Source organism: Eulemur rufifrons, chromosome 6 (assembly GCF_041146395.1).
Source record: "Eulemur rufifrons isolate Redbay chromosome 6, OSU_ERuf_1, whole genome shotgun sequence".
NCBI classification, from domain to species: domain Eukaryota; kingdom Metazoa; phylum Chordata; class Mammalia; order Primates; family Lemuridae; genus Eulemur; species Eulemur rufifrons.
In genome coordinates, this window is record NC_090988.1 from 35,626,799 (window position 1) to 35,650,590 (window position 23,792).

The following is a 23,792-nucleotide window of genomic DNA, read 5'->3' on the forward strand; positions in this document are numbered from 1 at the left end:
ACTTTAGAAGAGATCCCTGGCTAGTCAGATAGGAGAGTTTGTAAGGGTTAGACTGCTTTGGCTCCTTTACATCTACTATAGGCTACCTTTTATACTCATCAACTGTTAGAATGGACAGAACCCCTCCCAGTTTCAGCTGCACTTCTTAGATTGATCTCTTGTGCTTTCCTGTAGTTCCAGAAGAAAACCAAACACAGAAGCAGAGCAAATACTAAAAATTAAAAGACTCTTGGGGTTCTCCTGTTCTTGGGTCTGTCGTACGTCCAGAAAGCTTTCTTCTCCTTTCTCCCATGCACTAATTAATGGCAGGCAGATCTTGTGGCTATTGGTGGTTTGCCCCACCTGTTGGTGTTTTGGGGTTTGATGGAAAACTTTCCTACTTAATTGTGTTTTACATGTTTTTTGCATGTTTTGGGTTTTACTGTCTAGTTGCCCTTTTAAAAAAAAAAATCACCTTTATGGATATACAATCCATTCACCATAAAATGCACTCTTTAAAGTGCTCTTCTTTTAAAGTGTGCATTTCAGTGTTTTTAGTCTGTTCATAAAGTTGTACAACCATCACCATTACCTGATTCCATAGCATTTTCATTCTATATGTTTCTGTGATGGGTTCTGTATAGCTGCTACCACTGTTATCTTTCTAGCATTTGTTGCAACAAATTTGAATTGAAAGTCCCTCCACCCCTGACCCGTCCTATTTCCATTCTTCAGAAGTAATCCTTGTTAGCAGGGATCCACTGCAACCCTGTTCATTTTATAACTGTGCCTGCTGTGAATCTGAACTATTTCCCGGACTTTCAGTGTCAGGAGGGAGCTTGTGTTCTTTTAGCAATCTGTTGTTGGTTGTGAGTTTGTGAGTTTTGTTGTTTTCAAAGGTATGGGTCATATGATCACTTAATTTTACATAACTACATTTGCTACTCTAGGATTTTCCTAATTTGTTCCTATTAGGGCTCTAAGAGGTATGATTTTATACATGAGTTAGGTAGGAGATTGGAGAATATTTTGTTCATAAAATATAAAAAGATTAAGTCCAGAAAAATTAGGTTCTCCTTTCTAGCCAAAGCTTATTTTGAACACCAAATATTTTCTCACTCTGTTCTGAAGATACAGATTTAAGTCTTTGAGGATAAGGATGACAATAGCATTCTGTGCTTTATTTTGTTCTGTCTTTTTATTTAAAAAGAATTTTGTGGTTTAAACTAGAAGCAAGTCATTATGATTGCAAAGAATTTATTTTGCAAATATTAAGATTAAAATGAGGTGAAGAGGCTGCCTGGTGAAGAAGCACGAGTGAACCAGATACGTGGAAATTACAGTCTGGTCTTAATTTCGATAAATATGAAGGGAATTCTTCTGTAAGAAATTATGTTTGGGTAGGATTTGAAATATGGTCAGGGAAAATTTAGTGCTTTAAAATGTTTAAATACTTTCATATATGTTTCACACTTAATTTGTCACATAAGAAAGTCAGGGTGAGTGTACATTCCTGTTTTATAAGGAAAAGCATGAGGTAGAGGGTGGTTGTGCTATGTCACGCTAAGCCATCCACATTTCCCCATGGTGTTTTCCTAGTCACCAGTAATATGAAGCATCTTTTATGCTATTGGATATTTTATGGCACTTTTTGATGGACGTCCACATACAATGGATGTGTATTCATATATGGCTTACCATGATGTGTGCCTTTTTCCAGGCAAAGGGTGGAGGTTATGAAAGTGAAGATGCATATCAAAATGCAGAACTAGTTTTTCTGGATATCCACAATATTCATGTTATGAGAGAATCATTACGGAAACTTAAGGAGATTGTATACCCCAACATCGAGGAAACTCACTGGCTGTCTAACTTGGAATCTACTCACTGGCTAGAACATATTAAGGTGGGTATATGTTACTGTTTCCCAAACCAAGAGTGTCTTTACCCCTTTGTCACTATTAGCTCTTTTCCTATAATTGAAATCAACATGAAGGTACCTTTCTACACAGTGAAAATAGATAAATGCTTTGATAATTAGAACTTCTAAATTTTGACGTTTGAATGAATTAGTTTCCTATATTGTACATTTGCTTCTGTTGTACTTCTTTCTTTCCCTCTTTCCCATCCTATCTGAATTCTATCTATCCTTCAGATCCTAATTCATATTTCTTTCATAATGTCTGCTCAGATCATATCTATTTCTATTTTCTCTCAACTCTTCACTTTCTCTTTCCATTTAATCATGTACTACCCTTTCATTTGTTTGCTTTTGTGTGTAACCATTGTATATTGCTAACTCATGGAGACTGGGACTGGATAGATCATATCTCTATTTTGTCCTCTCAGGAGTTAGGTCAGCACTATCTGTGTGAACAGGTACTCACTCAGTAAACACTTGCTGCATGATTTGTGAAGGTAAAACCATCCTGATTAGGGAAGTTTGGTGGAGTAGTTGAATGAAGGATACCATAGAGTGCTAAATCATTCAGAGAGCACTATGTGAATGCTAATTTACCTAACATGCTAATTTAATACTTGCAGCATCAACTATTATTTCAGTTAATATTGTTATATATATACATTTCAGGTATTGTCTGAATTTTAGTAACATAACCTATCAAAATATAGACCTATATAACTACATACATATTAATATTATGAAGTAAAGGGGAATAGGATTTTTCATGTTAAGAAGGAGGAGACTTATACTCACATTAAAATCTCTAAAATTCAGATAAAATTGAAGAGAAGGCCAAACTGAACTAATAAGAATTACAGACTATTTTTATTGTTTTTCTTCTAAAAGCTTAGATGCTTGAATATAGCAAAGTATAAACACTACTCAGAGAGTATGTTTATGTGGCCCATTTATTAAATCATATGGTGTGCAAATGTAAAGCGATAGGACTTGATTTGGAACTAACATAAATTGCTGTGTTTGCTTCTGAAAATTAAGTAGCCAATTTCACTAGCGGGTATAACATTCTCCCCAAAATGCTACCAGTAACAAAAACATGTTTCCTTAAGGTATGACATGCAGTTTGGCTGGATTACTTTCTCCTCCCCAAGTCCTTATCATATCCACAAAGTTTACACACTCATCCTCTTCAGATCGCTGCTCAAATATCACCTCCTCAGAGAGGTCTTTCCCAACCACTCCATACAAAACAACAGTTCTACCAGCACTCCCTATTCCCTGTATGGAGCTTTTCCACTTACTGCCATCTGATATGTCTTGTATTTCCTTGTGTATTATTTGTGTCAAGCTGGCCTTGCCCAAGTAGAATGTAAGCTTCATTCAGCAAGTCCTGTGTTCTGTTCATGACTCTATCAACAGCACTAGAGCAGTGCCTGTGCCATAGTAAGGGACTCCATAAATGTTTATGTGGTGAATGAATGAAGATTACTGCTTTGGATATCTCTTTCTGGTCAGTCTTAACTTAGCCTTTGGGTTAGTGATTCTTACTTCTGAATATGCATTTGAATTATGGGTGGAACTTACTTAAAATGGATTCAGATCATTGGAGAATGGCAGAATGGGGCCCAGGTACTTTACTGCTTACAAATGACCCTGATACCTAGTCACGGTTGAGATTGCTTCAGAGTATTCCATTTCTGGAATATGCCAACAGTTATGATCAAAGGGAGGTTATCATGAGATTTCTAAGCCTAGCAAATCTACTTTCTTTCATTCTCATCTATGTGTGTGGAACTATACTGTTCTTTAAGCATAATATTAGGATGTGACCATTGCAGGGAAGAGTGGGCCTATACTGTCCATTTTTAAAGATACTATATACTTTTCTGTTTCTTTTTTGGTTATATATAATTCTGTTTAGTTTTAACTCAAGATCAATTTCAGAAAAGGTAAGTTATTTCACAAAAGGTTTCTGCATATTAAAAAAAATAAGAGCTGAAGTTATTTTAGATACCAGTTAAATTGACATGCTAATATTAATCTGATGAGAATTTTCATGCATACTGTTATAGTAAAGTAGCTTACCCTAAAGTTTATACTGTGGTTGCTGTGTGCTATATGACCTAGAAAAATATTCAGTAAAAACAATAAAATAAATGCTACACAATATTTTAAGAGAGATCCAGTTTTATTGGTTTCAGAGACTTATTCAAATTTGGTTAAGCATTATTTTAAATAATAGAAAGATAAGGCTTCAGTTGCCTTATCAATTATTTTTATTTAAATAGATGATGGACTATTTGATGATTCTTAGAAGCAGATCTCTTTAGAACTTAATTCTTCTAACAGAAATCGTACTCACACTACTGATTCATTTAGCACCCAAAGGTACCTTTCATTTGGATATTATTGTGTAAAGTAATAGGAGTCAGCATTTATGAAATCTGTCTAGTTTTGAAAACAAAATTTATATATCTTCTACCCTTTACAAACATTTTTAGGAAGGGACAAATGTTTTTCCTCCCCATGTTACTGAGATAGTTATCCGTAACAAAACTGTAGTAATAAATTTTGAAAGGGAGTATTTAATTTTTTAAAAAATTTGATTGAAAAAAAATCTGTTTTCCAGCTTATTCTTGCAGGGGCTCTAAGAATTGCTGACAAGGTAGAGTCAGGGAAGACCTCGGTGGTGGTACATTGCAGTGACGGTTGGGATCGCACAGCTCAGCTGACTTCCCTTGCCATGCTCATGTTGGATGGATACTATCGAACTCTCCGAGGATTTGAAGTCCTTGTGGAGAAAGAATGGCTAAGTTTTGGACATCGATTTCAACTAGTGAGTAAAGAGCCTTGACTCTTAATGTGTCACATGCATTTCGTGCAAGGGATGTGAAAATGCCTTTTTCTTTCATAAAATACTCATCTACACTTGATCATTTATCTAGAGGCGTAAACTTCTCATGAGAACTTTGTTTTAGAAAGCATTAGGATACCCTAATGTGACTCGAGTCTGCAGCCAGAGCTAGCTATTTTTCAGGCATCTGACCCAGTCTCTTCTGTGATCTCTACCAGGAAGTACCAGATAGCATTCAGTGATGTCCATGGGTGTTTCTTCCTCCAAGTGACAGTTCAAGACTAGTATGATGGTTACAGAATCATAAGGCACTTCTAGCCTTTCCTGTGGACTTACAAAAAGACAAGAATGGCTTAATTATTATTCTTGAAGTAGCTATATAAAGTAGCAGTGCTCACAAAGAATCAGGGTCCAAAAAAAATCAGGCTGGGGGTAAAAGAAAAATGGAGTGAAAGTAAGTTTAGTTCAGAGTTGGAAATAAAACAGCTTTTCTATTATGCTTCTTAAGGTACTAACACTAAAATGACAATGTGTATGGTAAGTGTTGCGGATAGCTTTATGGAAATGACAAATTTTTGAGCCCTCTGGTATGGTTCAAACTTTATTTTGATGTTATCAAATTTCAGAATTGGAAGGACCTCAGAATCCAGGCATTCATTGTTACTTGAATGTCTTCTGTGGTGCCCCTGTCAAAGGATGGTTGAGTTTCTCCAGTATCACCTCCAGAAATAAGCAGCACATCCCTTCCTGAGGCTATCCTGTCTCACTTTAGAAAGTCTACCTACTAGAAACTTCTTCCTCGTAGTGAACTGAAATTTGCTTCCCACTGTACCACCTTCCCCTCTGTAGACATGAAGAACAAATACGACTCCTTATTCAAATCAGAAAGCCCTTCAAATATTTGAAAGTAGCTGACTGCCCACATCACCTGTAAGGTTCAGTTCTTCAAACTGAACATCCTTTTTCTTCATTCTTTTCTTATCCTAATGCCCTCACCATCCCAGTTGTCCTCTGGACTTTGCTCATGACTTTCTGCAAGGGTGGCACTCTGAACTAATCATAGTTCCTTAGACAAATAGGACTATTATGTCCCTTTTAAAAGATACTACACTTTTTCCTCCGCTATCTAGTTATATCATACTTTGGATTCATGGAGCGTTTAATTAAACATTCAAGTGGTTTTCAACTGTGCTTCTGCTAACACTAAATTGGGAATCAGAAAACTTGGGAACAGTGACCTTGTGGGCCTTGGTCTTCTCATCTGTTGTCCATATGTCATAATCATAGAATTTAGATTGAGGAGTAGGAATAATTTCCCAAGAAGGAGAAACAGGGGAGCAAATTGTCTGGGTGCCAAGGAGCAACGAGCGTGGCAAGAGTAGAGTTGAGGGAGGGGGCAATCTGGAGAATCATGTAGAAGGGAGCCAGATAGTCAGAGGCCTCGAAGCCACTGAGAGCTTGGAGTCTCTGCAGACATTTTCCTAGGTTAGTTGACAGACTTTCTGAAAGGTGTTTGCCCAGATGCCTTCCCTAGTGTTAACCTTTAGTATCCAATAGTTACCAGAGCACACTAGCAGTGTTTATAAATACAGTCATCCCTTGGTATATGCAGGTGACTGGTTCCAGGACCCTCTGCGTATATACCAAAGTCTGCACATACTCAAGTCCCATCTGCCCCGTGGAACCTGCCTATAGATAAGTTGGCCCTGTGTACACACGGGTTTCGCATCCTGCATCTGATTGAAAAAAATCCACATGTAAGTGGTCACATGCAGTTAAAACTGTGTTGTTCAAGGGTCAACTGTAACATGAAAGGAACAGACATCTAAAGTTAGTGTCCTCTTTTGAATTTGAACTGTTAAATAAAATTGGTATCTATTTAGATGGTTCACATTTTTCAGTTCTCTATACTATGTACTTTTCACAAAAAGACCATTTAAAACAAACTCTTACTTCAAAGAATGAAACTTCAGGCAGCCAAAGCTGCATATGTTCATATAAATATGTTCAAAATCATAAATGTTTCGGGCTGTTTGAAATTGCTGTGGATCCCTAAACTACTAACTGTGGTTACCTACTCCATTTTTTTCCCTAGTTGTATTCTGAAAGCAGAATTTTGACAATTAAAGGACATCCAGTCAAGAGGTTATGCTCACATGGTTAACGCAGGGAATGATTCTCAAACTTTTTGGTTTCAGGACCCCTTTACACTGTTAACAATTAACGATGACCCTAAAGAACTTTGTTTATATGAGTTTTATCTATCAGTATTTGCCACATTAGAAATTAAATTTAAAGACTATTTCTTAATTTGGGAAAATAATTATTATATATTAAATAATATTTTAATGAAAAATAATTGTATTTTCCAAAACAAAGATTAATGAGATGACTGGCATTATTTTTACATTTTTTTGCAAATTTCTCTGATGAGTGTGGCTTAGTAGAAGATAGGTGAATATACATCGACTTTTACATTCAGTCTTTTGTGACATGTTCTGTTGTTTTAAGTATGTGAGGAAAATCTGACCACACACAGATATTTAAGTGGAAAAACAAAATATTTTAGTAGCTTTTTCATGGAACTGTGGCCACGCTTCTTTGATACTATGCCAAAACTTGACAAATGGTAGTTTCTTATAGGTTAGAGGTAATGTGGAATCCCAAATCAAATCTATGAGGTTTTTGTTGTTTATTTCACTAAATTTCATTGGTCTCTCTTGCACTTTGAATAGATCTTTTACCTATGCATGATTGTGTAACATTGTGTATTGGTTATTTGGAAAATATCGGCTTACTGAGTTATATAGATCTTCCAAATGTTACTATATTTCACTATATAATATCATAAAATCACATTTAATATCATCACTGATTTTTATTAGTAAAGTCTTCAAGTATTGTCAAGCTCATTGTGTTGGGTAAAATTCCCAAAATTGAATTTTTACCCACCCCAAAGCTTGAATTTTATGATTGAAAACAAATAGTCAGTAGTTTTCCTTAAGGTAATATATTCACTTTGTACATTTTCAAAAATGTCTGCAAGTCTTATTAGCCATAGTTCATATATCAATTGTTCTTTTCAGCAAAAATGATATTCCATAAAAAAGTGATATTTCTTACAATTGTATGTCAATATGCAGCAGAAACACATTATTGCATATTTCCTATTTTATCACAGAGGATATTAACAAATATCTACTCAGGGGTGAGATTTAATAAAATGTTTTTTAGTGCTTCATCAAGCACACTGGCCTAAGCGACATTGACTTTTTTCTTTCATGCAACTGCATGTGTCTGGCAGGGCAGAATAACTAGAGCAGTTTGATAGCATTGCCTTGCTTGATTCCTACTAACTTAGCACCCGAAGTTTATCCTTCATCACTTCTGCACCGTTAATGCAAATGCCAACATACTATAAAAGGCAAATAATGTCTTCTGAAAATCTTATGAAAATACTTTTGATCTCACAGCCCCTGGAACCACACTGTGGGCCACATATTTATAATCCCTGCTTTGGGGTAAGGAGCAGGGTTGTGTTTCAATCATCTGGGTGAAAGGTCCTCAGAGGAGAAAAGAACTGAGAAACTGCTTGGGTGACTGACTGCATGCTTGGAGGGCGAATGTCCAGCAGTTGCAGTTTTGAAAGGTTCTCTAAGATTTGTGCTAATGTTGCTCCTCCTAATGAAGACACATTTAGAGCTAAATGGGATGGCGTACCCTTCACTCACTGAACAAGACATTAACAGAGAAGTATGCTTGCCAAGGCCAGTGTGTAACTAACTACTATTTACCAGAGGGAAATTAAATCTCGAGGATAAAAATCTGGGCTGAGGTGTGACTGCTCCTATCTTCCATTATCAACTTTTTAAGATCTGGGTTTCATTTATCAAACAAAGTGGTAAGCCCTACTACACGCATCTCATGTCAGAAAAATCTGGCAGTTTGTACATCAAAATGTTTGTTAATAGTGGTTTCTGCTTGATAGGATTTTGGGTGATTTCTACTTCCGTTTGCAGTGCTCTATAAAAAGATTTTCTCAAAGTTTGTAGAATATTGACCAAATGTTATTTTTATTGAAAAATTATTTCCATTAAAAACTGAAATATCTTACAAAGCTCATATAATATTTCACTGTCTTTGCATCAGAGAGTTGGCCATGGAGATAAGAACCATGCAGATGCAGACAGATCGCCTGTTTTTCTTCAGTTTATTGACTGTGTCTGGCAAATGACAAGACAGGTAACTTATCTGGGATATTTATGCTCATCTCTTTTAAACTGTTCAGTTAGAGTTGGGAGATGTAGTCACTTATCCTATGGTTTGTGTAAAATGGAAATTCTTATATTAATAGTTTCCAGGTAAGAATGATTGTCATATTATAAATTAAGTTAAAAAGTTGTTATTTGGGGGTAGTATTAAACACTTGACAATTTAATCTCAGCATTTCTTCAACAAGTGGCATTGATAATAACCCCTAAGAAGTTATTTTGTGTTCTTTTGAACAAATAGTGTTAAACACCAATAGGCTTACCCGAAAGCTCATCTATACCTTGCTAAGGGAGGTGAAGAAATAAGCTAGGTAACTCAAACAAAATAAAATCCTACTTTAAGTAATTTTAATTATTTTAAGGGAAAAATGTGTTTAGATGGAAATTATAACAAAGTAGATATATAATAGATTCAGTTCTTTTTGTTTTTAGGCATGGATAGGGCTACTACATTTTTTTTAGATCTAACAACTTTGTAACAAACCAGATTTATTTGAAATATTAATGTAAATGGATTTAATCTTTTGGGAAGATACCAGAGGAGACTGAAAAAACACATTTATTATGAGATCACTTCACTAATGAGGCAAGGGGTCATTGTCTTAAAAATATGATTTAATTTTAACTCAAGAAAAATCACCTCAAAACCCAAGAGTTGAATGCAGCTTTGGCATGTAAGTTATTTGTTCATCCAAGGGTTTACTGGACCTCAAATGACTGGAGTCTGGATTGTTTTTACTTAGATTGCCACATGAATTTAAAGTAGGGTAGGTGCTGGCTCTGTTTGGCTTTAGGATCATATTTTATTTAGGAGCATATTTAAGCTTTAATAAGATACTACTTTATTAAAAGAAAATGGTGATCCTCAGGTGAAATGTATTAATTATATATTTAATAGTTTTTTCCCCTCATAAGCATTTTAACTTGAATGGTTTATTTTGAACCTGCTGGCTTAAATGAAGCATTGTTTGTAGATATGACTACAACGTGATGAGGTGGTATTTTAACATACATACTGAAAAGGTGTATACGATTCAGTGTTGGGGGGAGTTAGGGGAAGGAGAGATGCTATGTACTTAGTTTTACATGTTTACTAGTTCGCAGAGTAGCTTTGAATTTTTCTTTTGGAATTGCCTCTGAGTCGGTGTATCAGCTACATAAATCCCTACCAATCTTTTTTTTGGATATTTGACTAGAAACAATAGGACCCACTTTTGACCATTACCATATTTGATTTTAAATAACCTTTGATTATTGGCAAAATCAAATGTGCCGTCACAGGGGTAGGGAAGTCCTTTGAAATCATGGCATAATTTAGGATTACATGGTACTGCTTCCCTAGGTGAATACCGTGAGGGGGCAGTGTGTTTGAATATAATAGTTCTGGCATATTTATTAGAAAAAAGATTCAATCACATTTTCCAGTCTCTTGAAAGGAAGAATATATATAATGGTCTATGGCCATACCACTCTGAACTTGCCTGATCTCATCTGATCTTGGAAGCTAATAAGCAGGGTTGGGCCTGATGGGAGAATACATATTAAATGATGCGTTTATTCCTCAGTAATATTAACTCTATATGGTATATATCTAAAAACATTTTAACCCTAATTTTAAGTCTGTTACTAAGACTTAGTTTTATGCATGTTATGTTAACATGTTTTTCTATATATTTTCTTCTTGAATATAAAGCATGCTAGCTATTCATAATGTTTATTAACAATCATCAGTTTTATAAATAATTGAATACTAGTACAAAGACTTAAATAGCATACTTCTCAAAATAGGACCAATTATGTTGTAACTAGCCAGATTCTATGCCTCTCCCCCTCCTTCCATCCTCATCTCCATCCCATCAGTCCTGAGTGGGATCAGGAAGTTGTCATTCAACGGCCCTTTAGATTTTAAACACATAAAGAAAACAAAATATTCCTCTTCTTAGGATTTTAAAAGCAACAGCAGCAGTTAATGCTCTGCTATTTTAGTTTCATTGTGAGGAAATGCCTACTGATTAAGTTATCTTCTCATAACTGAGCTAATAGTTTTGCCAAGAAGAAGAAAAACTAATCGCAGGCTTACATCCTTGGGATTGCTATTTAATGGATTCAGGATGCACTCATATTGGGCTAATAAGGCTGTTAACAGTGTGAACAAATACAGGCGATGAAGTTTGTTTTTTTAAATAAATGAATAAATGAACGTTGTTGGCAATGCTTGATCACCTGCTTCATTCAGCTTCACAGCCACAAAAATTATTCAAGGCCCTGTAATTGCCCTTTAGTAATAGGACATTAAATGTGAAATGTCTGATTTCAAAACAAAAGTGTAGTTTATTATATATCAAACAAAAAGCAGTACAATTAACCAAAGTATGTGCCTAAACTGTCAACACAGTTTTGCCATCTTAATGGTAGCTTATTTACGTCAGCAGCAAGGAAGCCTGGAGAGCGAGTGGCGATGAAATCGCAAAAGGCATTTTCCACAGTTTGATGAAAACTGGATATTTTTCCTTGCAAGAAGTGCTTCAAAGCCTGGAAGAAGTGGCAGTCAGTTGGTGCAAGGTCTGGTGAATACGGTGGATGACAGAGAGTTTCCAAGTCCAGCTTCTGTAGTTTGAGTACAGTTGTTTGTGTGACATGTGGTTGAGCGTTGTCTTGCAAGAGGATTGCCTGTCTCTATTGATCAATCTCAGCTGTCTAATCGCAAGCATTTCCATCATTTCGTCCAATTGGTTACAATAGACATCTGCTGTAATTGATTGACCAGGTTTCATGAAGCTGTAGTGGATAATATCAGCGCTGGACCACTAGACATCATTAGCTTTTTTTGATGAACATTTGGTTTTGGACTGTGTTTCAGCACTTCATCTTTATTCAACCATTGTGCTGAACACTTGTAATTGTCAAAAAGAATCCATTTTTCACCACACGTAACAATAGTGTGGAAATGGTTCGCCTTTATGTAGTGACAGCAGAGAAAGACAAGCTTCGAGACAATTTCTCTTCTGACGCTACTTTAATTCATGTGTAACCCACTTTTCCAGCTTCTTTACCTTGCCAGTTTGTTTCAAATGTTCCAATATTGGAATAATAATGTCAAACCTTGCTGCTAATTCATGACGTGTAGGTTGAGATGGATTCACTTCTACAACAGCTTTGGTCTCAGGTCCCCCATGTGGCTCATTTTCAAGATTAAAATCACCAGAACAGAACTTCTCAAACCACTGACATACTACGTGTTCATTAGCCACATCCTTCCAAAACACTTCGTAGATATTTCAAGCTATCTGCACAGCATTGGTTCCACAACAGAACTCATATTAAAAATAACACAAGTTTTTGACTTATCCATGGTTTCACAAAAATTGCTCTAAAAATATTTGAAAGGTAATCACAAGCCAAAATGTGCATTTGAAAGACTGAGAATGTGCCTTCACAATGATAAACCAAGAAATGTCCAAGTGAAATGTCAGAGATATCAACTGTCAAACTTAGTACTTAAGGAAATTGGACATTTCATGCTCAATAATCTAATATTTGAGAAATCTGCCATATTACCCTGTCTATAGCTTCCTAATATTTAGGAAACTTCAAGGCAAAGTTGTTTTCATCCCTATCCTTTTTGCATGCTGTTTATACAATTTTTCTCCACTGTAAAGGGCAGGGATCTAAGAAATAAAAACTTGGAAACAATATGTATTTTCCCAATCTGCAATCCAGATATTCATAGAATTTCTTTCACACATAGCCCTCTTATTGGTACAGTTTTACCTAGAAGCTTCCAAATAATGTTGAAATGTTAAATGGATAGGATGGATTAAACTTTCTGTGGTCTCTAATTCTTCATTTGACAGTCCTTCAAAATTGTGTTGTTTAAAACTGAGATATCTAGCCAGGTTTGGAGAAAGGGTGAATTTTCTTTATGTTAGAAAGATGCTAACAAAGTAGATTACAAAGGACTCTGGTTTGATTAGATGTTCCTTGAGAAGTAGGTTGATCTGTTGAAAACTTAAAAGAAAAATCTTACTGTTGTTTGTGGTCATTTTGGCGGAGAAAGGACTAGAGTTGCCAGAATTGCCCAAGTCAAAATTCAGCAGCCTTCAAGTTTAGGGTTAACAGATATAGAAGATACAGAAACATCATAGTCAGACCTTTCTAACTCTTACTGCACAAGAAAAGGAGATTCTGGAAGAAATTGCCTCAGAAAAGTGATAAAGTAATTTTTGAACAGAAAAACCATACAGATAATGCCAAAATGGCTTGGAATCATGTAATTTTGTATGTTTAACTTAATTTTAAATACTATTACAAAGGATCTACCCATGACAAAGATGAATATGCTTGAAAAAAATGTTTATTTTTGTGTGTTTGTGGTGTTCAATTTGCAGTTTCCTACCGCATTTGAATTCAATGAATATTTTCTCATTACCATTTTGGACCACCTGTATAGCTGTTTATTTGGAACATTCCTGTGTAACAGTGAACAACAGAGAGGAAAAGAGGTAAAATCTCTCTCTACTATCCCCACTATACTTTTCCCTGCAAGAACACACTCTGTGATAGATTTCAACTGAAGTTGTTCTTCTGGGGGGGTCATAATTTATCTTATATGCTGTAATATGATTACTTCCTTCCATACATCTGGACCTGATCTATTTTAGAATATCTGTGTCACAAGCTGTCCACTGAGTTATGGGTAGGAAGTAGTGTCTACTAAAGAGAATTGAAGTATGTGAAATAGGAGTACTGGTGTACCAGTTTTTTTGTGCAGGTTGGAAATCTTTCAAAACAGGTACAGAAAAATATAATTAGCAGAAAACATACATTTGAATGAATGGGCAGCTCAAATTCCCATATAATATTCTCCATATATATGAGACATTTTAGATTAAGTTTTTAGGTTTTTTAAATTATCATGTAATACTGTAAAAAAATTCAAACACTGAAAAGATACTACGTAGAAAGTTAAAATTTTTCATTACCCCACTCCCCAGAGATATTACCACTGTTTAGTGGGGTTGGTATTATTAAGAAGAAACGATGTAAGGATTACATTTCAAGTTTTACTTATGTCTTTCTCAAAATACATCTATATTCTATGTATGAACATCTTAATCATCTTGATTGGTGTCTCTCTCTACATCAACTTTTATTCTAAAAAAAGTGGTTATAAAGTAGTTTATTCTTGCTTTTTACAAAAGCATAGTGGGAAAAAGTGCTTGCACTGAAGCCCAGCTGCTGGGTTCAAATCTTGGATCTATCACTTACTGTGTAACTTTGGGCAGGTTAATTTCTTTTTTTTTTTTTTTTTTTTTGAGACAGTGTCTCTCTCTATTGCCCAGGCTAGAGTGAGTGCCGTGGCGTCAGCCTAGCTCACAGCAACCTCAAACTCCTGAGCTCAAGGGATCCTCCTGTCTCAGCCTCCCGAGTAGCTGGGACTACAGGCATGCGCCACCATGCCCGGCTAATTTTTTCTATATATATTTTTAGCTGTCCATATATAATTTCTTTCTATTTTTAGTAGAGATGGGGTCTCGCTCTTGCTCAGGCTGGTCTCGAACTCCCGAGCTCAAACGATCCGCCCACCTCGGCCTCCCAGAGTGCTAGGATTACAGGCGTGAGCCACCGCGCCCGGCCTGGGCAGGTTAATTTCTGCTTCTGTAAAATAGGGATAATAATACTTATTATTGTGAAGATTGATTAAACCATACAAAATACCACAAGAGCTACGTAGTGCTTCCTAGACTGTTCCTTGAAGGCAGGTATTATTTTTAAGTTCACTCATCTTTAGTGTCTACTATGCAATAAATATTTTCATGCATAGCAGGCGCATTCAATAATTTATACAATGTTAGATAACTAAGAATAGCATAACTAAGTTCCAAAGATACTTTCATCTTTTGAGAGCCTTGGAAAGATTCACTGTATTTTGATTAAAAAATTTTTTACTGATATAATTTGCATACCATATCCACTTTTAAAGTGCAGAGTCTAGTGGTTTTTAGTATAACTGCAGAGTTGTGCAACCATTACCATTATTGAGTTTCAGAATGTTTCATCACCTCAAAAGACCTGTTAGTAGTCACTCCCCATTCTTCCCTCCTCTCAGCCTCTGGCAAACACTAATCTTTTTTTTCCTCTGGATTTACCTCTTGTGGACATTCATATACATGGAATCATTCCATATGTGACCTCTGTGTCTGGCTCCTTTCATTTAGTGTTTTCAAGGTTCATCAGGTTGTATTATTTTTCTGTGGTTAATATTCCATTATGTATTTTATTCATCAGTTGATGGATTTTGGGTTGTTTCTACTTTTTCACTATTATGAGTACTACTAGTACTTTTATCTGTGAAAAAGATTTTGTATAGACATGTGTTTTCAGTTCTGTTGGATATAAGCCTAGGAGTGGGACTGCTGGGTCATATGGTAACTATGTTTAACTTTTGAGGAACTGCAGACTGTTTTCCAGTACCTCCGATTGGGGTTTATCACTGAAGTCTCCAAGAACACTCCATCTAAAGAGATTTTAATGACCACAAAATACCTCTTTACAAATGTTGTCTAATGTATAAATGGCTTATGCAGTGGAGTCTTTACCTATTTTTCCTTCTTATAGAATCTTCCTAAAAGGACTGTGTCACTGTGGTCTTACATAAATAGTCAGCAGGAAGACTTCACTAATCCTCTCTATGGGAGCTATTCCAATCATGTCCTTTATCCAGTAGCCAGCATGCGCCACCTAGAGCTCTGGGTGGGATATTACATAAGGTGGAATCCACGGATGAAACCACAGGTATGCACACTGCAATGTACGATGGGAGTTTTCATTCACAAAATACAACTTTATTAGATTTGTCTCCTTTAAAGCAACTGGAAAAATTATCTGTGCATATTTAAAGCTTTCCCCTCTACCCAATAATAGTTATAATTGTACAGTAGAAAAAGCACGGTACTGGGCTAAGGTAATCACTATATCTGACTCTTATCTTGATTTTTTTTTTTTTTTGTATGACTTTGAACAAATTCCTTCTCTGTTTTTGTCTCTTCTTCCCTCCTCTCTCTGGATAGCTTGTAGGGGCATTATTGTAGTAAATTGAAGAAAACAGCTTTAGGAAAGTAAAAAGCCTAGCAAAGTTCCAATCTGTTGTGAATAGGTTATAGAATATTTGCTACTTAGAAGTGTTCAGGGTTAAAAAATCTACATCTAAATGATAGGGAATCTTTTGAGTGAGTATTGTCTTTCAATTGTCTTGTTCATTAGTTGTTTTATTTGGAAAAATACCGGTTTCAGGAGCATCTCCACAGAGGGTATTCTCTGGAAATACTTGGGGGCACTGGGAAAGCCAGTGAAAAAGCAGTAGTGTCAGCAGTGGCGTCAGTGGTCCCTCAACTTAATTTCTGGTATGGAAAGGTAGGATTGGTCTCAATGGCTAAAAAAACACACACTGCAACATTTAGGGAATGACTTGACTTTGAGTTTGGTTAGGATTGCGTAGCTGAATAATTTTATGTTTGCTTTTGTAGGAACCTATTCACAGCAGATATAAAGAACTTCTTGCTAAACGAGCAGAGCTTCAGAAGAAAGTAGAGGAACTACAGAGAGAGATTTCCAACCGATCGACCTCATCCTCAGAGAGAGCTGGCTCTCCTGCACAGTGTGTCACGCCTGTCCAAACTGTCGTATGAAGGACTATTAGATCAGGGGCCTTATTGCTATGAACTCTTGATTACAGTGGCAGCTTTATGAGTAGAAAGCCTTCTGAATTTAGAACCTATCTATGAGAGAAAGTTCAGCCGCTTTATTTATTTGAAATCTGTCTAGGATGTGTTTAGAACTGTGGCAGTGCAGGTGGCTTAAGTGAAGTAACTCCATATGTAACTACATGATTATGACACTAATCTTATAAGTCACTCAAAGAATATTAAAATACTTCAAGCCTGGATCCACAGTGGGAATAAGTTTCTAATATTAAAAGAAAAACTGTCTTACAAATTTTGGCATGTTGTAAGATGAAAACACAAACCCCTTTAGAATTACCTCTTTTGACGGGAGAGAGCTCATTGCACAGAGTAACATCCCAACATTGAAATTCTGTGGCATCACATTGGGCCTTGATGTCATGACAGATCAAAATCATTTGGTAGCCCTTTCTCCACCATAGGTTTTTCTTTTTTGTAGTAATCGATTCACTTTCATCACTTTTCACCTTCCATATTCTTCATATAGTGAGAGGCACAGTTGATATTATGGTGTAGTGGTAGTTGAAAATTATCGCTGTAATTATTTATATATCTATTTAAGATGTATTAGATAGCTGTTCCAAAACGCCTTATAGATGTGTTTAGGGAAAGATGAATGGGAGAAAGTGGTGGCCAATCAGGAGTTCAAAGAATTCCACACCCCTCAATTAGCTTCCATTTGTTCCATTACTAGAAACATCATGGAAGATATTTTAAAAACTCATTATTTACCGTTCTTTATTTTACTTATTTTTTTGTGTGTCCAAACATACAGAAGCTAATTGACAAGTTTTTAAGCAATTTAAAAATCTTATTAGAACTGACTTTTCCTGAAGGCTATAACTTAAGGTGAGAAGTACTATGCTCAAATTTTACATTACATATATTTTCCTTTGCAAATTCCGTAATTCCACTGAATGATTAAGTCTACCAAAGAACATACTGCATGTAATAGATGTATTACAATCTCAATGCCAGTAAAAGAAATCTTGCTACACTGTTGGCCTGCTACATATCAGAGTTCGGTGCTGGTATAAACATTTGACTCCCTGATGTATATTTTACTCTATATAAGAGCCATATGTAATGTACTGTAACAAAGGAGCTTCTTGTCCCTTGGTCTTTTAATTAAAACAAATTTCAACTGACTTTCAAGTTGTTTTTCTTTTTTCGCATAAATGTTATTTGGAAATGTTTTGAGGAATACACACCTCAAATGGAAGTGTTCAATACGAATCTGTTTTTTCTCCCAAATCAAACAATAATCAAAACTTCAGTACTTTTTTGCTCCTTATGTCACTATACAGATAGTCTGAACTTAGCCCTGCTTGGTTTTGCAATGAGGAAATAGTTTCTGTTACTACATCCAGTATTAGCAAAATCGGTACCAAAATGATTTGGTCACTGTGAAATTTGTCATGAGAAAATTTTTAACAGCACTTAAGCAGCCAATCGGTGTTAAAGCTAAATTTTCTACTCCAAATATTTCATAAACCCATTCTCTTCTCCATTCCATCATTTTCCTCATCTAAGCCTTTATCATCTTGGTCTGATACCACATAAAAGAATGTAGAATGGCTGAAGAGATCAAGAATTTAAAACTTCCAGTCTTCATATACTTGCATCTACTTCAGATTCCACTCAAAAGCCAGAGAAATCTAAGTGCAAACCTTCCAGTGGCTTACCTCACCTTCTGCAGGAGTCTCCAATATGGAGCGCTTGCACTTGAACATTTAAGATAGACCATAGGTATGTGTGTGGAAGGGGGAGAGGAGGAGTGCTTACAATTTTTACATATTTATCTACACACACAAAACTTTTAAACTGATAGTTATGTTTTATAACTTTACATTTCTATGAATATTGGTTGTGCACGTGCACTTTATGATCAGGGATACAAAATTTAGAGACCAGTATAACCAAATTTTACTTATCCTCCTGTAACCTCTGTCTCCCCTTCTATTCTTATCTGCATATCTCAATTTTTATGTACCAGTACTACTACATTCACAATTCCCCTATGTAAACTGCAGACTCCTACTTTCCCACTTTTGTTGATTCTATCTTGTGGACCTGGAACAACTGTTCTTCCTTGCAACTAAGTCCTATTCTCTCGAGTTTAGGCATCATCTCTTCCTCTGGGAAGCTATCTTTGATTCATCACTCCCCTCTGCCATGCCCCACCCGCCTCTGCGCCCCACAGCACCATGCACATGGCTACCACCACTACATTCACCACACCGTGTTGAAATGAACAACGCAGCTGTGCAGCACCAGGCTGTAAACATACCTTTCTTCCTCTGCTTGGTATCCACGTTGGCAGCTTACACATAGAAGATACTTGTATTTGAAACGAACTGCAATAAAGTTCTGCTATAACACAAGTGGATGGATAACACATCCCTCCACTGTAAACGCTCAGATGAGAAACCTGAAGCAGTATTTTCTTGTTTTTAGTTCTCACCTGAGAGCACCAAAAGCTGGAGCAGTTATTTTAGTTTGAATCCTAGCTGACAGATGGGGTGGGATTTAGCATCATTCAATCATTCTTCTCCTAATTAGGACTCAGAGCCACTACAATTTAAATGACGGTTATACAATTTAATGACCTAAAATTCAAAAAAGGAGATAACAAAAGTTTAATAGTTGAAATAGTGGTTGAGACACACATATTTACCATGTCACCAGAGCAGAGATTCTCACTTTCCTCAGGTCTAAAGGCTCGCTGTTGTGAATCTGATCAAGGTACAAACCTACTCATCAGAAAATGGCAAACACTAGCAAAAGTTTACATACAACTTCAGGAGATTTCACACATAACCCCAAATCTACTTAAGGATCTTAAGTTAAGAACTCTCAACTGTAGAAAGGCTTGACAAGCCTAGTGCTCAGGTAGCCACAATTCATTCTGGCTGTGTGGATACAATCCTAGAACTCCATCTCAATTCCCGGAAAGGCATATAAAAGGCATTCCTTTAATTATGTGGCTAATGTGTTCATTAGCACACTTATGAGGTAATTCAGTTTTGTTGGGCTTACTTTATATATAAGCGTAAGAATGGGAAATTACCAAATACTACACATTCTATAGTTTCTACGTATACTATAGTTTCTCATAATTAATAATGTCCCATTTAGAAATGTATTTCTTGAGAGTTTACATCAAATAAAGCCTTTATTAACAGGCTGTTAAAGAAAGTTTCAGTGCTTCTTAAAAGAGCTGCTTTATTAAGTGGCAAATTTATAAAAAGTTAACATTTCTTGATCTACTAAAAATTATGATTTACATTAACATGACAATTGTGTACAGTTTATATTACATTCATACTGTACACCAGTAAAAGCGAATATTAAAGGGGTTCTCTAAATTTCAAGATTAAAAACCATAATACCTTGACTGAATAGCATGATTATAAACAGGTATTACTTAAAAACTGCGACTGTATGTATGCTTACAACATCCCCCCATTTTCTCTTCCGCTCTAACTTGACTTCAAAATCTCATTTCATTGACAACTTGTTTATACTTCTAAAATTCTTTCATAATTTTTACAGGCAGTTCATTGAAAATGATTGCTTGGGTCTTTAAAAAAAATTTTAACAGTGGATTAAAAAGCAATACTAAGGCATTTAATACTGATCAATGTTTGAAATGCCAAAAAGCAAAACAAAACCAAAAATCCTCTTAAATATATATATAAATATTTAAATATGGAAAACACATTGAATACAGAAATATTGATAAACCTCCATCAATAGTAGAAACAAAGTATATTTAATAGTTGTATTGGAAAGGGGAAGTGGGCACTTCATGCCAGGGGAAGATTTAAAAATGAGACTTTTCAAGCAAACACTGCCTTGGGATAGCCTCGTATTTTGAAAATTTAAACCTAATTTTATTACATATAAAGAACTATTTAAAAAAAAATCACATCCACAAGTAAAAAACTGGTAATTTCTTTACAAAGTGCAATAGATCAGTACAGCAAATTCATCTCAAAGAAACAGATTATGTGTGGCTTCTCAGGCTTTAAAACTCCCCTGGTTTCCATTTAAATGGTTTAACATTTAGTCATGTTGCATACACAAAAAGCCAGTGTAATGAAGCTTGGGTTCCTTAATACCTGCTACTAATTCCAACATAAGTGAATATGAGTAAACTGTCAACATCTGATTGATGAGGTACAGATTATCTGAATAAAATTTATGACCTGTTCCAACTCAGTAATCCCAACACAAACTATTGCTTTGTAATGAATTCTGTATGGTCTGCATGTCCTTCAATAACTGAAGATTTTTCCTGCTTTTTTCTCCAGGTCTCAGTTTGGCACAATCCTTCTTATTTGTGGTCCCTGTGATTCCAGAAGAACGGCTGCTGCTGTTTCCTTCTTCATCAAGAGTCTTTTTGGTAGCTTTTAATTCCTTCTTCGGCTTCTCTATCTTCTGTTTCTCCAGCTATACCAAATAAACAAGGCGGGGAAAAAGGAGAACTTAAAGAAACATTCTCTTCTGCCAACCAGTACTTTTAAAAAGAATTCTCTTACTAACTGAGACTCAATATAATCTAGGTGTATTTTCTTAAAGGCTTCAAAAATCTATTGCACTAGTCATTTAACACTCAGTGCTTAAAACATATAACAATATACAAAGAAGTAAACAAGAGTAAACATATCAATTCTGGTATCATAAAGTATTGTTGCCAAAGTACAGAATAGGGTGAGTGAAAATCAGGGGGCGGGGTCAGTTGGAGAAAGGACTCATGGAGGAGACAAAAAAAAATCTAACACTGGGAAATGAAGGATGGGAAGGCTTTTCACAAACGGGGGAGAGGCATTCTAAGAAATTAGTCTGAGCAAAGAATCATATTCCAGATGGATGAAGCTATGAAAAGGATTCTTAATTTTATCCTTGTTCTATTATTTTTAGAATAATTTAATTTAAAATAGGGGAGCTTTAGTTTTACTTTAGCTAAACTGCTGACATGTTTGTGTTCCATGAGAATAAAGTTAAGTTTAATTAGGACAAGCAACAAATTAGACGATTAATCCTATAGGAATCATTTGCTTATATTTCTTTTTTAAACATGAACTTTGGAAAAAAGTGCTTTAAAAAAGCCCAGGTTTTGAAGTTGAAAAGATCCAAGTATGTATCCCAGCTCTGCCATTTACCAGTGAGCTAGTCCATCCTTGGGCAAGTTATTTAATTTCACTGAGGTTATATGTGCACTTCCCAGAAAACATGGCCCAGCATCTTCATCTATAAAATGAGAACAGTATACCCACTTCACAGGCCTTTCATGAAAATTCAATGAGATGACATACTGAAAGCACTTGGCACCATGTCTATCATATGGCTACCGATCGACAGTCAAACCTGTTCTGCTCCATTTTAGTCAGTAATACCACCATTCTTTGTAACTCCTCTTCCTTCAGTGTGGTATCCAGCAGCAAGCAGCCCTAATATTTCTATTTCCGAAACATATCCAAATCTGTCCACCTCTCCCCAACTCCAGTCACCATCTTGGCACAGTGCTGACCACCTCTGCTATCTGCTAACCTCTGATAACAGCCTCGCTGGTCTTTCAGCCTCTCTGTCTTACCTCACTGTCCCACACCCAGCTGTCACAGTCATCTCTTAAATACATGAATTGTTGTGTTTCTCTCTTGATGAAAACCCTTGACTATGACTTCACCACTGCACTTAGTAAATACTAAATAAATGGCTGATTTATTTAATATAATTAGTAACATCAATATAACTAAAGATTCTTTTCACATATTTATATCTGACTTATTCCTTTGGAAATTGAGAATTTCTAGGTACTTTTTAGAAGACTTGGGTAAGCTCTGAACCATTTAAATTATCACAGAAAAAGTTTATTCATAAAGATAAGAATATTAAATATATTCAGTATTTGAAAGATGTATCTTAGATGTAACCTACTCTAAAAAAGTGTCTTTCCTAACTCACTTTAACATCAATTCTAATAATTAATTCACTTAATAAGTGTCTTCAATAAAGAAATATCTCCTATAGCTCTTTATCTATGATACATTTAGTGTCATTATTTAATATATTTGAAGAAAAGTGTTTATTTTTGTTTTTTTAATCATTAGAAACTTGAGTGAAGGAAAATTAAGTTACCTGGGCTTGGTATTTTCGAACTTTAGTTATTTGATTGGCTTTTGCCTCCATCCTTCCCACTAATGCCTCCAGTTCACACTCTAAGTTTTCTTTGAGTTCAACAGTTGGCGACTCCTGGATAAGTTTTGCAAGCTGCTGGTGATCACTATATACAAAAGTAAAGCTTGGTTAAGTTCACTATATTTCACGGTTAGGTCCTATTATACCTCATTCACCATGCGGTCACTGTTCTATGTATTAAAAAATGATTCAATTTTTTGAATACAGTAACAAGTTTTCAAATTATCAGTGACAGTTTTAAAAGGTTCACGAAAGGCAATGGAGGCAAATGCAAAAGAGTTCTTAATTTCAAAGTGTTAATTATTTACATTCTTATTTTCCCCACAAGAGTATTACATATGTAGAAAGGGTATTCTAGAGAAGGATATTGTTCTTCAAACACTTACATTCCTAACTTATTTAAGTCTAGCTAAACTTAATGTAGTCACGTGCCACATAACAATGTTTTTGTCAACAACAGACCAATATACAATAGTGGTCTCCTAAGATTGTAATACTGTACTTTTACTATGTTTAGACAACACAAATGCTTACCAATGTGTTACAGATGCCTACAGTATTCAAGTATAGTAACATGCTGTACAGGTTTGTACATTAGGAGTATCAGGGTAAACTAGGGGTGTGGTCTTCCAGATCCCCAAGTGCGACCCCTCGACTAAATCCAAACCTTTTAAAGGGATTTGTTCTGTGAAGTTTGGATTTGGTTGAAAGGCTGCACTCAGGGACCCAGAAGGCCACGTGTGGCCTCAATACCATACAGCTTAGTTTGTGTAAGTACACTCTATGATGTCAGGACAATGACAAAATTGCCTAATGATGCA

General features: G+C 35.7%; 2 protein-coding genes across 3 annotated transcripts in view; one reads left to right on the top strand and one right to left on the bottom strand.

Annotated features, from left to right (window-relative positions):
• The window catches only part of MTMR2 (myotubularin related protein 2), a 104,414-nt gene extending 87,534 nt beyond the window's left edge, over window positions 1-16,880 (top strand). Inside the window, exons 10-15 of the mRNA XM_069469039.1 lie at window positions 1,700-1,885; window positions 4,530-4,736; window positions 8,904-8,996; window positions 13,414-13,527; window positions 15,644-15,820; window positions 16,552-16,880. Of these exons, the coding sequence (XP_069325140.1) occupies window positions 1,700-1,885; window positions 4,530-4,736; window positions 8,904-8,996; window positions 13,414-13,527; window positions 15,644-15,820; window positions 16,552-16,713 (939 nt within the window). The 3' untranslated portion in view covers window positions 16,714-16,880. The remainder of the gene's footprint in view (window positions 1-1,699; window positions 1,886-4,529; window positions 4,737-8,903; window positions 8,997-13,413; window positions 13,528-15,643; window positions 15,821-16,551) is intronic.
• Window positions 16,881-20,759: 3,879 nt separating this feature from the next.
• The window catches only part of CEP57 (centrosomal protein 57), a 41,880-nt gene continuing 38,847 nt past the window's right edge, over window positions 20,760-23,792 (bottom strand). For both annotated transcript variants that reach the window (XM_069469041.1, XM_069469040.1), the window contains 2 exons: window positions 22,912-23,056; window positions 20,760-21,222 (listed from right to left, as the gene is read on the bottom strand). In XM_069469041.1, coding sequence (XP_069325142.1) covers window positions 20,989-21,222; window positions 22,912-23,056 — 379 coding nt within the window. In that variant the 3' untranslated portion in view covers window positions 20,760-20,988. The remainder of the gene's footprint in view (window positions 21,223-22,911; window positions 23,057-23,792) is intronic.